Source organism: Danio rerio, chromosome 14 (assembly GCF_049306965.1).
Source record: "Danio rerio strain Tuebingen ecotype United States chromosome 14, GRCz12tu, whole genome shotgun sequence".
Taxonomy (NCBI): Eukaryota; Metazoa; Chordata; class Actinopteri; order Cypriniformes; family Danionidae; genus Danio; species Danio rerio.
In genome coordinates this window covers 5,204,627-5,219,564 of record NC_133189.1, presented here as the reverse complement: position 1 = coordinate 5,219,564, position 14,938 = coordinate 5,204,627, and the positions used below count along the sequence as shown (strand labels likewise).

The following is a 14,938-nucleotide window of genomic DNA, read 5'->3' as shown; positions in this document are numbered from 1 at the left end:
GCCATCCCAAACCCGGCGTGCAGAAAATAATTAGACCGAGAACTCTGAAACAAATAAATAAATAAAGGTGTCTTAGTGAACTCTAAATGAACCACCATTTTATTTTATTTTTGGCCTAAACCAAAAGAACCAAAACACACGTGTGGACCAAGAGATGTTGGCTTTTTAATGTTTTATTCATCATTGATTCATCCGTTTATTTATTCGTTTAATCGTTTATTTATAAATGTTTTATCCCTACACATGAAGTTTGGGTTACAGTAGAAGGTAACAGAAAACGTTTCAGAGGTGTTGAAAGATTTTATGGCTTGGTGAAAGATTCTGGAAACATTTATAATACCTGTAGAACAACAGAGAACAATGCCAAATACGACTGTGATTGTTTTATAGCTGTAAAGCCGTTAATTAGGCAGAAGTTCTTCGATTTCACTATGGATGTGCTTTTGTGCACAAATCCTCCGCTTCACGCTAAAGAGGAGAGATGAGGTAGTGCTGCCTTATTTTACATCAAAATTAGGACAAGCCTCTAAAGCCTCATTCTTTTTAAATCATAATCCCTACGAAGAAAAAAAAGCATTATGGCACACGAGCAGCGCTTCTCTCCTCCACTCCAGTCCATAATGAAGAGGACGGCAACGTTACAAACTCCTGCCTGATTTCTTGACTCAAAAGCACAAGGTTGGCTAATAGAATTCTTTGATCTTCATTATTGTCCCACATATGCTTAATGTGAGGCTACACTGGAGTGCCACCTCTAGCTCATTATGTTATTATAAGCTTTTCTCGCACGCGAGGAACCTGTGAATAAGGCCGGAGAAAACGCCACCAGCTAGCCGCAGATCACACGCAGAGCTGATAGTGGATGAGCTTTTGCTTTTTATAGCTAAGTAAGACACAGCAGCTGATTCTAGATCAGCCCCAAATATGATGCTGTGTTTGTACAGTAGGCTGCAATAGTGACAGACTGGAGTTGTTATGCGCGTGCAGACTAGTGTGCGTGTCAGCTTGTGGTGAGAAGGATCGGCGAGCATGAGTGCTATCAAAAACAATTGGACAGGAGTTGATTAGCTTTTCTTTTTCATGAGTCCCCGAAAAGCCACGCGGGATGGGAACCAAGTATACAGTACTGTTCTTCCCAGGACGGCAAGCGCGCGCACGCACGCACACCACATCGAAGTCTTCGTCCTGTCCCAGGTGTACCAGAATCTGTGGAGCTGCGTGCGGTTTGTCCTACTTCCCGTACAGTGTGACTGTACCTCAGATTGTGCGCGAGCATGTGTGTAACGTTGCGACAAACACTGACCCATTTCGACGTTCTTCAACGTAACCCCAGATAAGTTTGCCGTTTTTTTTCCGTGAGAACTGAAGCTGTTAATGTATAAACTCAAACGGGATGAATATCACAGGGACCTGAGAGTTTAAATTCGCACTTTTTAGTTACCAAAATCAATTAACACCCCTCGCAGAAAGTCAAAGTACTGGCACTGGCAAGATCAGGCACGACAATTGCTGCGTAAAGTGAGTTGATGCATGCGCGCTGCCGCCACTACATCACCAAAGTGCACGTTCGCAGCAGGCAGACTTCTGTTAAGTGCGCTCGTGAATGTGCTGCGCGTCGGACGCACGTCCCAGTTTTGGCACTGAGGCTTGTGTGTAGGAACCCAGCGCGTCCTCCTCTCTCTCCTCTAACCTCCTCTCAGCGAGACGCACGATTCCACAGGATGCCTCACCATATGCTTCTCTTAACCACTGAGTTTGGGGTTTGGATGTAGGCGATCCATCGGGCGCAGAGTGAGTTCTGGATTTGGATGCTTCGCTGGCACGGCTTTGCGGGTGATGGTGAAGCGCGTCTTGCGCGCTACCGCGCGTTTCCTCGGTCATTCCTCGGGACGTTTGGCGACGGGAAATGTGAAGAAGGCTTAAAGAATGGCATGTAAACATGGTTTCTGCCAAGAAGGAGATGGTGACTGCGATGTACCCCACTTCTATTTCCACTCTCCTCTACTTTCTCTGTGTGGCGGCTTGGTGAGTTCCAACTGGATCTGAGCGTTACGCATGGCATCTTTGCGCCTCGAGGTTACAAACGACAAACCCGGGCGTTTTTCAACTGTTTTGATACCAAAAATAGGCGTAGATTTGATGTGTGCGCAATGTTAAAATGCTTCAGTTTGCTCTGTGTTGTTTTTAGCATAAAGAGAATATCTGGACAGATCAGAAAGGATGAGAAATTATACCCGGAAAATTTCACACGCATTCTGGACCGACTCCTGGATGGATACGACAACAGACTCCGACCTGGATTTGGGGGTAAGTGCCAACCAACAAATAATCTCCACAATCATTTGGCTAAGAAAGGCGCACAGTGCGCAAAACGAGCTCTCCAAATGATGTGTGTTTTTGCACAGGTCGCACGCTGTTTACAAAGTGTTGTTTGTTTGGTGAGGGTTGGTGTCCTCTGAGGGGAGATGGAGGTGTAAGCCAACTCCAAACGTCCTTTTGCTGCCCACACTCTTTCTCTGCTCTCAGTGTATCCGTTAGATCGCGGCTGTTTGGATGTTTAAGCGAGTTTGGTTATGTAATCGCGCAGAGAAAGCCGCTTAATGCACATTTTTTTAAGTAGGAAGAGTACAGATGTTCGCCGTGTGTGTGTGTGCGTAAACCGCTCACAAGTTTCCTCTTCCGATCTTTTAACAGCGCGCGTCAGTGTTTAATCTGCTTCGCGGAGCCAAACGATGCGCTTATTATTTACAGTTTATACAGTATCCGTGTTGCAGCTCTAGTTCTGTGTACAGTAGCCGGGAATATTTTCCAATAGTCATTGTGCATGAAACTTCAGAATTAACCCCTTAGCGTATGCATATTAAAAATACATGATTTCAAAGTTCACGAACACATTTGTTCGATTTAATTAGAATTTTAATTATGGAAAACAATGCAGATCATTGGTTGTGTGCATCTAAACTGTCAGAAATAGAATCGAATATTTTTCAACAGTCAACAGTCGAAAATATACATAAATAAGTGATGTATTAAACGTTATATAATATTGATTAATGACTTATTGATGAAAGTTACTATATAAAGAAGAAGAAGGGAAAAAAAACATCAAGACTTTTTGCACACGTCACAGCTTCCGCTCTCTCTTTTTTCTTCATTTAAGGTTTTTTTTTCTCTTCCCATGATATAAATAATCAAATGAAAGCCTGTGGATCTCTGTGCGTAATGCCGGGATGTGATTGGAGCTCTGGGATTGAAGCTCTGCTTTTTTATATAACTTTAGTGAAGAGGCAGAGAGCAGAGCAGCACACCCACCTTCGCATGACAAGAGCTCTCGAGCGGAGCTGGATCAGGCTGGAGGGGCTCCATCAGCTCTCACAGAGATGCTGGGGGTTCACAGTTCTAGTAGATGAACGCACGAGCTGCCCTTGCCAAAGAATGCAGTGCTTCAGAGATGATGGATATCAGGGCTCGGGCACGTCTCTTATCATTTGGCCTGGCTGTTGTCGTCTGATTGTCGTGTTGTGTGAGGACTCGGCTTGGAAGAATTGCACTCTTTGTCATAGGCACTATCGTTTTCACACAAAAATGAAAATGGTGTCATTTGCATAAACTCTACTGTTATAAACCTTGCTTAATTATTTATTTTGATTACGGTGGAATTTATAACTATTTAGTGTGATGCTTGTTTATTTTGACAGAAAGTAAAAGTAGTCCATATGATTGTGAACAAAAGATTTTTGCTGCTTGTTCCAACTACTTAAAGTAAGTTGAATCAACACAACTCGTGAGTTTTTTTATTGGGGGGGGGGGGGGGGGGGGGGGCAACTTAATAGTTTTATGTTCAATCCACTTAAATTTGCAAAAACAATTAAGTGTTAATTAAGTGTTAACAATTAAGTCTAATCAATTTGTGTTGGAACAACATGAAGGAATTGTGTGGAACCCATTTTTGTGTGTGCATGTGTGTGTGTGTATGTGTGTGTGTGTGTAGTCAGTGTAGCTCAATGCATGCTGGTGGCAATTCGTCATTAAATTTAGCTGAATTAGTAGCTTATGAATGTGTTCAGTCTTACATTTTCTTCATGATTTCATTTGAATAACAAAGTTGCCTCCAATTCACCAAAACGAGGATCATAAGTTCAGGTTGTGTTTCCAGTCTTCTGAAATCTGTGGTTTGTGGGAAAGATTTTCTCCAAAAGAAAAGCCTCTTCTTACAAAAGCTGTCTTATGACTATGACTGATGATTATATTGAGTATGAGCTTTTTATGGTTCTTGAAAGGTGTGTTTTAGAGGGGTAAATATTAATAAATGATTAAAATAATATTTAAAAAAGTATTGCTCAAAGGTTTACTCTTCTTATTTGTTGCTCTGGAGGCCAAGTGAAGTTCTCAGTTTTGCTGAACTCTAATAATGCAATAAAGTCAACATAATTCTTCCATTCTGGGTCCCTTTGGGCATTCATATTTCATAAAACACCATACATTTCTTTATATTTTAAATGAAGTATATCCCCAATCTGATGCAGTTTCTCAATGAGTGAATGTATTTTGAAGTTTTAAGTCTTACCATGTTAATACAAATTTTATCGTGTCACATTTACATAAAAAAAAACATGATTTATTTAAGAAGTCAATCTAATATATATATATATATATATATATATATATATATATATATATATATATATATATATATATATATATATATATATATATATATATATATATATATATATATATATATATATACGCTACCGGTCAACAGTTTTGGGTCAGTAGTATTTTTAAATGTTTTAAATTAAGCTTCTCCTGCGCACCAAGGTTGCATTTATTTAATCAAAAATACAATACAAATAGTAAATATGTGAAATGTTACTGCGCTATAAAATAACTGTTCAAAAGTAAACAAAAATTCAGTTTAATAATTTATTCCAGTGATTTTAATGACGAATTTTCAGCTTCATTACTCCAGTCTTCAGTCACATGATCCTTCAGAAATCACTCTAATTATTATTATTATTATTATTATTATTATTATTATTATTATTATTATTATTATTATTGCTATTTTTAATATTATTATTTTATTATTACTATTATCAATATTACCATTATTATTATTATTATTATTATTATTATTATTATTATTATTATTATTATTATTTTTATCTTATTATTATTATTATTATTATTGCTATTTTTAATATTATTATTTTATTATTACTATTAATAATATTATTATTATTATTATTATTATTATTATTATTATTATTATTATTAATATTATTATTAATATAATTATTACTATTTTTTATCTTATTATTATTATTATTATTATTAGTAGTAGTAGTAGTAGTAGTAGTAGTAGTAGTATTATTGTTATGATTGTTGTTATTATTATTACTATTATTAATATTATTATTGATGTTGTTATTGTTATTTTTGTTGTTGTTATTATTATTATTACTATTATTATTATTATTATTATTATTATTATTATTATTATTAATATTATTATTAATTATAATACTAATAAAAGCAATAATGACTGGAGTAATAATTTACATACAATAAGAAAGTAATTATTTGAAATTTGAATAAATATTTAACAATTTAAGCCTTTTTTATGTTTAATAAATGCCGCCTTGATGAACATAATAATTTTCTTTAAAAAAAAAAACAATAAAAGAAAAAAAAAACTGACCCCAAACTTTTTGATAATAGTGTATATATATATTAGGGCTGCACAATATATCGTTTGAGCATTGATATCGCAGTGTGTGCATCTGCAATAGTCATATCGCAGGATATGCAATGTTGAGTTGGAATTATATATGACCAGAAAGCATAGGTAAATCAACTTGCCCAGAGTATATTGTTGAGTTTTTTCTTTTTATACAAAGCGTATTCTCAAAATGTGTGTCAAAATAAGATGTCATCAAAAATCATTTTGCTAGCTGAAACAGAAAAAAGTTATGGCCAAATTAAGACTCAAAATCACTGTGTGGATGAAAACATCCCAACAACAGCACACAAGGCTTACAAATAAATAAAAACTTTAATCGTTTTTTATTAAATAAAATTAAATAAAAAATAGTAAATACTTTGAAACGGCTCTAATATGTCATCACTTGGGAAATAATTGAAAAGTAATTCACTGGCTTTCAGCTTTATGCAGCAATCAAGCTACTGTATGTACAGTTGAAGTCAGAATTTTTAGCCCCCCTTTGAATTTTTGTTGCTTTTTTTAATATTTCCTATATTATATTTAACAAGGACATTTTCACAGCATGTCTTATAATGTTTTTTCTTCTGGAAAAAGTCTTATTTGTTTTATTTCGGCTGGAATAAAAGCAGTTTTTAGTTTTTTTAACACCATTATAAGTACAAAATTATTAGCCCCTTTAAGCTAACTTTTTTTTTTCGATAGTCTACAGAACAAACTATAATGTTTAGAAATGTGTTGAGGAAATCTACTCTCTGTTGAAAAAAATAAACAGGGGTTCTAATAATTCAGGGGGGCTAATAATTCTGACTTCAACTGTACATAGCAGTTAAGATCATTTGATCTAGGAAGATCTGATGAGACAAGCTCGAGTCCATTTTGAGACCTTTGAATCTAATAACCCAATTTGATAAGTTATTAATCTGAAACATCATTGATGATCATCTCCTCTGAAATTCTACAGGAGACACGAGTGGTCAATCTGAAAGCAGTCAGCCTAAGCAAAAGGCCGGGTTTTCTGCCAAATTGATTCTCATTGCTGTCTAGGTGAAATAATTGAGATCTCTGAAAGTTGGTGATTTTTGTGCGCACCAGACTGAGTGAGATTGTCTCAGTCTTTCATATTTTTCTCGCAGGATTCATGGCTGTCAACGGTGAGAGATGCTCAGAGTGTCTGTTTAATGACAGATAATCCATTTTCTTGTGTTTGACTGAAGGCGCTTCACTCTCTGCTGATTTACGCAGGCATCTATCAGAGATCCTCAAGAACATTAGCAGTTCAGCCAGTTCAGAGACCATTCACACATTCATCATCATCATCACCCCGGTCTGCTTGCAGGGGCACTTTCAGTCTCATCTGTGTGTTTATTGATTGATTTATTTTCCTTGTTTTGCTCCACAATAGGTTAGTTAAAGTAAATGACGCCTGGTTTTACTCAGGTAAAACTGAGAAACGTCAACATGAAACTTAAAAAGAGCCCGCTTCCTATTCGAATTCTCATTTACTCTTCTGTTGTGTGATATTTGACAGGCTGCATTATTCTTAAAGGGACAGTTCACCCATTCTGACTTCATATACTTAGGGCCTACTCACACTATGCCATCCGTACCGTGCCCAGGCCCGTTTCCCGGATCGTTTGAGAAGTGTGAGTGCGCTGAATCGGGCTCAAGCACGGTTCACTTGGTCGGCCCTGGCCCGGTTGGAAGAGGTGTGCCTGAGCCCGGTTCACTTGGGCTTTGGCGCGGTACGCTTGTGTGTGAGTGCAAAACGCGCCAAAGCCGGAAACTGAAAGCGAGACGTGACTTTTAAGGGACTGTTTCATATGGATTTATTAATAATTCTTACTGTTCAGTGAACGCAAACTGCCGAAGTTTATTAAAGACGCAAACCCCTCACTGCACGACAGCTGCGCTCCTTCAGCAGACCTCCTCATTCCTGCAGCACGAGAGCTTTATGATTGTTTATGAGCGCCAGAAGTGGCGGATCTGTTCGGTGAAATATCTGACTGCGTGTCCCCGCATCCCTAAAGACTGTTTGGTGAAATATTTGACGGCATATCAAACGACTGAAATGATATAACTAGAGAAATCTCCACTGTGCTGCTGAGTGAGAGAGCACTTCTCACTGAACAGCGCAGCAGCAATGAGGTAAGCGTGCCGAAGCCCGTTTGTGGTGTGAGCGCGGGCCGTCGGGGGAGACGGGAGGGGGGACAAGCATGCTTTGGCCCGGTTCGAGGCAACTGTACCTAGTGTGAGTACGGCCTAATCCTCCACCTGTTTGAGTTTCTTCTGTCGAACACAAAGGAAGATATTTTGAAGAATGTTGAAACAAAACAGGCTTTTTTCCTCCTAACATTATTCAGAATATCTTCCTTTGTGTTCAACAGAGGAAAGAAAGTTCTAAAAGTTTGGAACCACTTGAGAATGACTAAATGGTGAGGGAATGTTTACTTATGGGCGAACTGTCTCTTTAAGAAGTTCCTCTGCACTGTAAAAAACAAAATCACCATTTGTTCAGAACACTGTACTTTTTCTGTCGTAAGTACTAAGAATTGTGAAGAATTGATTACATAAAATTACATACAATAATCAACATTGCATAAATAAACAAAATTATGTTAGCTGAACAAAAAATTGAAACAAACTTGAGATTACTCAAAGTTCTTACTGCATCAAGTTGCCTCATTTTTTTTATAATTTCTCAACTATTTATATTTTACAGAGTGAACTGAATTATCTTTTGGCCATACTCCGCCTGAAATGGAAGTTGCTGAAACTTTCGCTTCAGTATGTTGATGTGCTTCCAACTAAAATGGAGCGATGTTTTGTAAACAAATTTTAGGAGGAGAATTTCATGCACAGAAGTTTCAGTTTCGAATACGTCATTGACAATTATTCTATTATCAAATCAGTGCTTGAACAAGCCCCTATATATACCAAAGATGTCTTACCTGCCTCATCTCACGACTTTAGCGTTCCTCCACCAACCCCCCGACACCTCACCTCTTAAGCATTACATTCCCGGGGGGAGAGTTCTGGGGCGGGCTAGATACTTCGCTCGAATGCCAATTCCTCTTTGTTTCCTGATAAGGGGAATAACTCGAGTTGGGGTGTCTCCCCCGAGCTCAGAGCCCTCTCCCCGGACAGCACGCCAAATACGTCTTATACTTAAACGTCTGCAAGTGTGAACTCGTGAATTATTGAGTAAGGAGCAGTGCTTTTTTTTTTTTTTTTGCACATCATTCACTCATAGCAAACTAATGGTAAGAGGGCGGTATTTAAGAGTAGTGTGGCTAAAAACGTCACAGATAAACACGGAAGAAAATTATCAGATTTTGATTGTCGATTACTAAAACAGGCATTTTTTTTCACTGGATTAACTTGCGCATATAAATTGTTCACCTAAAGGATAATAATGTAGCAGAAAAAAACATAGTAAGTTTTGATTTTGCGCATATTTTAAGGGAAGTTTCAACGCAATCTCACGGCAATTCGTAACTTTTTGATTTAGTAGTTAATTCGTATGAATTCGTACAATCTAATTTGTTCAATTTAGTACGATTTTCTCATCACCCAGTGACGGTTGGGGTTGGGGTTAGGGGTGGGGTTGGATGCCACGCCTTCTTTTTAAAATCGTACATTTTCATACAACTGAACTTGTACGAATTCGTACGAATTAGCCACTAAACTGACAAAACGTAAAATACTTATGTTTCATCGTGAGATGAGGCTGGATGTTTATAAGACAATGATGTACCATATAACAATGCTTTTCAGAGTTTTTCCTTTGCGTTTTTAAAACGTGTTCTGCATGCGAGACCAGTAGTACAGTAAATACCATAATACACACGTGTGGACATCTGCCATTGTTTTTGAGTTGTACTTAATCATGCCTCTAAAGGTGCTTAAGCGACAGACGCTACAGGCTATGGTCTTTAGCGTACTTGTTAGAGCAACTGACTCCCATGCAGAGAGTCGCTAGCTCGCTCCCAGCTTGGAGTGGGTTGGGTAGTGTAGGACTGATGGGGTTTCATTGGTGCCATGAGCCGGATGGGAGTGAGGTTAAGGGGGGTGAGTGTAATGGAGGCCAGCTAGTGAAGTGCTGTGCAGGTAAATCTCACTCCTCTGACCTCTAAAGGTGCTCTAGCGACAAATGCTAGAGGCCATGGTCTTTCTCGTCCTTGTTAGAGCAACCGACTGCCATACGGAGAGTCGCTAATTCGATCCCAGTTTGGAGCAGGTTGGGTAGTCTAGGGTCGGCAGGAATACATTGGTGCCGTGACCCGGTATGTGAGTGAGGTTTAGGGGAGTGAGTGTAGCAGAGGCCAGCTAGTGAAGTGCTGTGCAGGTAAATCTCACTCCTCTGACCTCTAAAGGTGCTCTAGCGACAGACGCTACAGGCTATGGTCTTTAGCGTCCTTGTTAGAGCAACCAACTCCCATGTAGAGAGTCGCTAGCTCGATCCCAGCTCGGAGTGGGTTGGGTGGTTTAGGACTGATGGGGTTACATTGGTGCCATGACCTGTATGGGAGTGAGCTTAAGGGGGGTGAGTGTAATGGAGGTGAAGTGCTGTGCAGGTAAATCTCACTCCTCTGACCTCTAAAGGTGCTCTAGTAACAGATACTATAGGTCATGGTCTTTCACGTCCTTGTTAGAGCAACCGATGGCCATACGGAGAGTCGCTAGTTCGATCCCAGTTTGGAGCGGGTTGGGTAGTCTAGGGTCGGCAGGATTACATTGGTGCCGTGACCCGGGATGGGAGTGAGGTTTAGGGGAGTGAGCATAGCAGAGGCCAGCTAGTGAAGTGCTATGTAGGTAAACCTCACCCCTCTGACCTCTAAAGGTGGTCCGGCTTCTGTTAAACAGAAATTGGGGAAAAAAATAAAGAGGGGGGCGAATAATTCAGGGGGGGCTAATATTTCTGACTTCAACTGTAAGTGTAATAAAATTAAAAGGTTACAAAGAATCAGTAATCAACTTCATTATGATTAATTTATTTTCAGTGTAGTAATGTATTTCTATTGATTCCTGTGTTTGTTTAGGTCCAGTGACGGAAGTGAAGACGGATATTTACGTCACGAGTTTTGGCCCAGTTTCTGACGTGGAGATGGTGAGTTTTCGGAGATGTTTATGATTGTGTGTGTGAACAAGTTGGGTTTGTGGATCAGTGTGTTTGTGTACATGTACAGCTGAACTCAAGATTTTTCACTCTCCTGTGAATTTTAGTTTCTTTTACAAATATTTCCCAAATGATGTTTAACAGAGCAAGGAGTTTTTCACAGTATTTCCTATAATTTTTTTTATATAGATAAAGTCGTATTTGTTTTATTTCAGCTAGAATAAAAGCAGTTTTTAATTTTTTTAAAAAACATTTTAAGGTCCAACTCACCACCAGGTGGTGATCAGTTGACAGCTCTGCCTCTCTCTTTACCCAAGTGTCCAAGACATACGGTCTCTAGGTAGGAGGAAAGACCCCAGATAGAGGAGTTTAAGTATCTCAGGGTTTTGTTCACAAGTGAGGAAAGGATGGAACGTGAGATTGACAGGCTGATTGGTGCAGTGGCAGCCATAATGTTGTCGATTTACCGGTTTGTTGTGGTGAAGAAGGAGCTGAGCCAAAAGGCAAAGCTCTCGATTTATCAGTCAATCTACATTCCTACTCTCACCTATGATCATGAGCTTTGGGTCATGATCAAAAGGACAACATCTCGGATACAAGCGGCCGAAATGAGTTTCCTTCGAAGGGTGGCTGGGCGCACTCTTATGGATAGGGTGAGGAGCTCTGACACCCGGGAGGAGCTCAGAGTCGAGCTGCTGCTCCTCCACATCGAGAGAAGTCAGCTGAGGTGGCTCGGGCATCTGTTTCGGATGCTCAAAGGACGCCTACCTAGGGAGGAGTTCCAGGCATGTCCCATCGGTAGGAGGGCTCGGGGAAGACCCAGGACACGCTAAAGGGACTATGTCTCTCGGCTGGCCTAGGAATACCTCTGGATCCCACTGGAGGAGCGGGAGGAAGTGTCTGGGGAGAGGAAAGTCTGGGGTTCTCTCCTAAGACTACTGCCCCTGCGACCCGGCCCCGGAAAAGTGGCAGAAAATTAATGAATGAGTTATAAGGTCAATATTATTAGCCCTTTTAATAAATATTTTTGCTTTAATAGTCTATAGAACAAACCCCTGTTATACAATGACTTGCCTAATTATCTTAACTTTCCTAATTTACCAAGTTAAGCTTTTAAATGTCACTTTAAGCTGTATATAAGTGTCTTGAAAAATACAGAATAAATTAATATGTACTGTCATCATGACAAAGATAAAAGAAATCAGTTATTAGAAATAAGTTATACAATCTATTATGTTAAGAAATGTGTTAAAAATGTGTGGAAAAAAAATTTTTAAACAGAAATTTTTTAGGGGAAAGAAATATACAGAAGGGCTAATAATTTAGGCGGGCTACTTATTCTGACTTCAACTGTACATGTTTGTGAGCAGCTGTTTTTTAAAGTGTCGTATCTGTCCGCTGAGGTGTTATTAAAATAAATAATTCAGCCAGTGTGCCATTTAGATCAATGCGAGGTGCTGTTATCTGCTTAGTCAGAGTGAATCAAGCATCGTGTGGTAGAGATTTGAGGGAAAAAAAATGTGATTGAGTCAACAATTTCAGCAGGGATTTTCCCCTGAGAACTGAGAGAAGTTCAGCACATCTCAAAAGAGCACAACAGCGCTAAATGTGACCAGACGCACAGTGTTTAGCTCAGACTGCCACCTGGAATAGTACAACCTGCAGTTATATAATAATGCATAGAAAGCAGTTTGTTTTGTTTTATTTTACAGTATGTGTAATCAATATAGGGCGGCACGGTGGCTCAGTGGTTAGCACTGTTACCTCACAGCAAGAAGGTTGCTGGTTCGAGTCCCAGCTGGGTCAGTTGGCGTTTCTGTGTGGAGTTTGCGTGTTCTCCCTGTGTTGGTGTGGGTTTCTTTTATGTGGTCCGGTTTCACCCACAGTCAAAACACATGCGCTATACACTGAAAAAAATTTAGTTTTTTTTTTTTTTAAGCTAAGTGGTTGTAAACAATTTATGTGGCCTTAATTTAAACAAACAGATTGAGTTAAACATTACTAAATTTAATTTGTTTGTTAAAATTCAACACAAATTATTTGCATCAATTTTCAAACACCTTTTTTAGTGTAGGTGAATTAAATAAGTGAAGTTTATTTATAAACTAATTTCTAGAGGATCACATGCTTATGATTGCTTGCAGTCGGTACTGCATTATCCAATTTATGATTCACCAATCTGACGATTCCTTAGATACTATAAATACCCTAAGTTCCATATAACAGCCGTCTTCATTTTGAAGAATCCCCCCTTCCACCCCTACCCCTCCTGCTTTCCTAGATGGGTGGCACAGTGGCCCAGTGGTTAGTACTGTTGCCTCACAGCAAGAACGTTATTGGTTCTAGTCCTTACCAAGTCAGCCAACATTTCTGTGCGAAGTTTACACGTTTCCCCCCATGTTCACGTTGGTTTCCCCCGGGTTCCCTAATTTCCTCCCACCGTCTGAAAACCTGCAACTTAAGTTAATTGACTAATCAAAATCAGCACTATAATAAGTAGTTATCTCTTAAGAGCAATCACTATCTATTACAGCAGGGGAGTTCTCGAGATGTACTTGAGCTCGAACTCCCCTCTCGCCCTGCAAAAGGGAGGGAGCCCTGGGCTCGAGGATTTTAGGAGCTCAGTGCTCTCTTCTGGGAGAGCATGCCAAACAAGCTTTATAATCAATCATCAGCTAAGTATGAACTAAATTGGTCGTAGTGTTTGAGTGTGTGCGCGCACGCGAATGAGAGTGTACGGGTGTTTCCCAGTACTGGGTTGCTGCTGGAAGGGCATCTGCTTAGTAAAACATAAGCTGGAATAGTTGGCGGTTCATTCCGCTGAAGTTCTAAAATGTTACTTTTTTTCCTGCTCGCAAAAACTAAATATTTTCATTAATTAAATTCCATTAATCTAGTAACAGACATGTCCCTGTCAGAGAGACGCTACATAAAGTCTGCTTTAGTGAACAGAACCTGCACAGGCTGTGAATAACAGGTGATAAAGATGTAAATAACATTCAGTTTTTGGCACAGAGTGATCATTTGGGAGCCGCGCGAGAAGTGACATGCTCTTAGCAGTGAAAATGAAACCGAAAGCGCTTATAGTTTTGCCAGATGTAGCTGACTGATTCCAGCCCAAAAAGTATCCAAAACCCGCCGAAATGCAAAAATACCCACCCAGTCTTCTCTTCTGTATTCACGAAAATCACATCAGTGACAAATTTTAAGCAGAAAATTACAGATTGACACAATTACACAATAATTTTACATCAGAATTATCATCAGCATTAATGACCAGGACAAATCTAAAGTCTGTTTAAGTCCACCATTCAAAGTCTATACAAAATGTAGCATTTTAACCAAGAGTACAGCTACACAAAGCCTATTGCTGTTTTACCACATGTTTGAGAATAACAATAATAACAGCCCACTCACATTAACCTTTATTTTACATCTCCAGAATCGTGAGAAAATCGTGATCTTTATTTTAGGCAAAAAAAAAAAAAAAAACGCGATTCTCATTTTAGCCAGAATCGTGCAGGTCTAATCCCATGTAAACAACTTTATTAATTAATTTATTTATTTTAATTTTTTTACATTTTATAGTATATATTTGAAAATGTAGTCATTCATAAGTGATCATATTTCTCACTTTATTTAGAACTTCAGGGCAAATCTTTGTAATTATATAATAAATATTATTATAAAACCCTATTCAGAAACTAGTGATTAAAGGCCCAACATAAAATGTTGATAAATAAAATGCTAAATGTAAATATTGTACTTTTTCATGATTCTGTTATTCCAACAGTATCTCAACTCACAATTCGTAACTTACTGGTTTATTCGTATGAATTCGTATGATTTTGTTTACAAAATTTTGTATGCTGAAGTTTGTGCGGTATAAGTGTTTCCATCGTAGTTTATGTGCACCTTTTCTTATTGCATAAAAAGTTTATACTGCTCAGTTATGCGTATACGTTTTTTATGCGCATTTTCAAAATTTATGCGCATCTTAGCGTTTCCATCAACCGATTTTTTTATTCACATAGTCAAAATGCGCATAAAATAGGTGGATGGAAACATAGCTAATGATGATTGGGTTAAGGAGT

At 38.7% G+C, this 14,938-nt stretch overlaps 1 protein-coding gene across 1 annotated transcript in view; it reads left to right on the top strand.

The window, feature by feature from the left end:
• The first annotated feature begins 1,589 nt into the window (after window positions 1–1,589).
• The window catches only part of gabra4 (gamma-aminobutyric acid type A receptor subunit alpha4), a 75,946-nt gene continuing 62,597 nt past the window's right edge, over window positions 1,590–14,938 (top strand). The window contains 3 exon segments of the mRNA NM_001017822.1: window positions 1,590–2,025; window positions 2,189–2,307; window positions 10,768–10,835. Of these exon segments, the coding sequence (NP_001017822.1) occupies window positions 1,940–2,025; window positions 2,189–2,307; window positions 10,768–10,835 (273 nt within the window). The 5' untranslated portion in view covers window positions 1,590–1,939.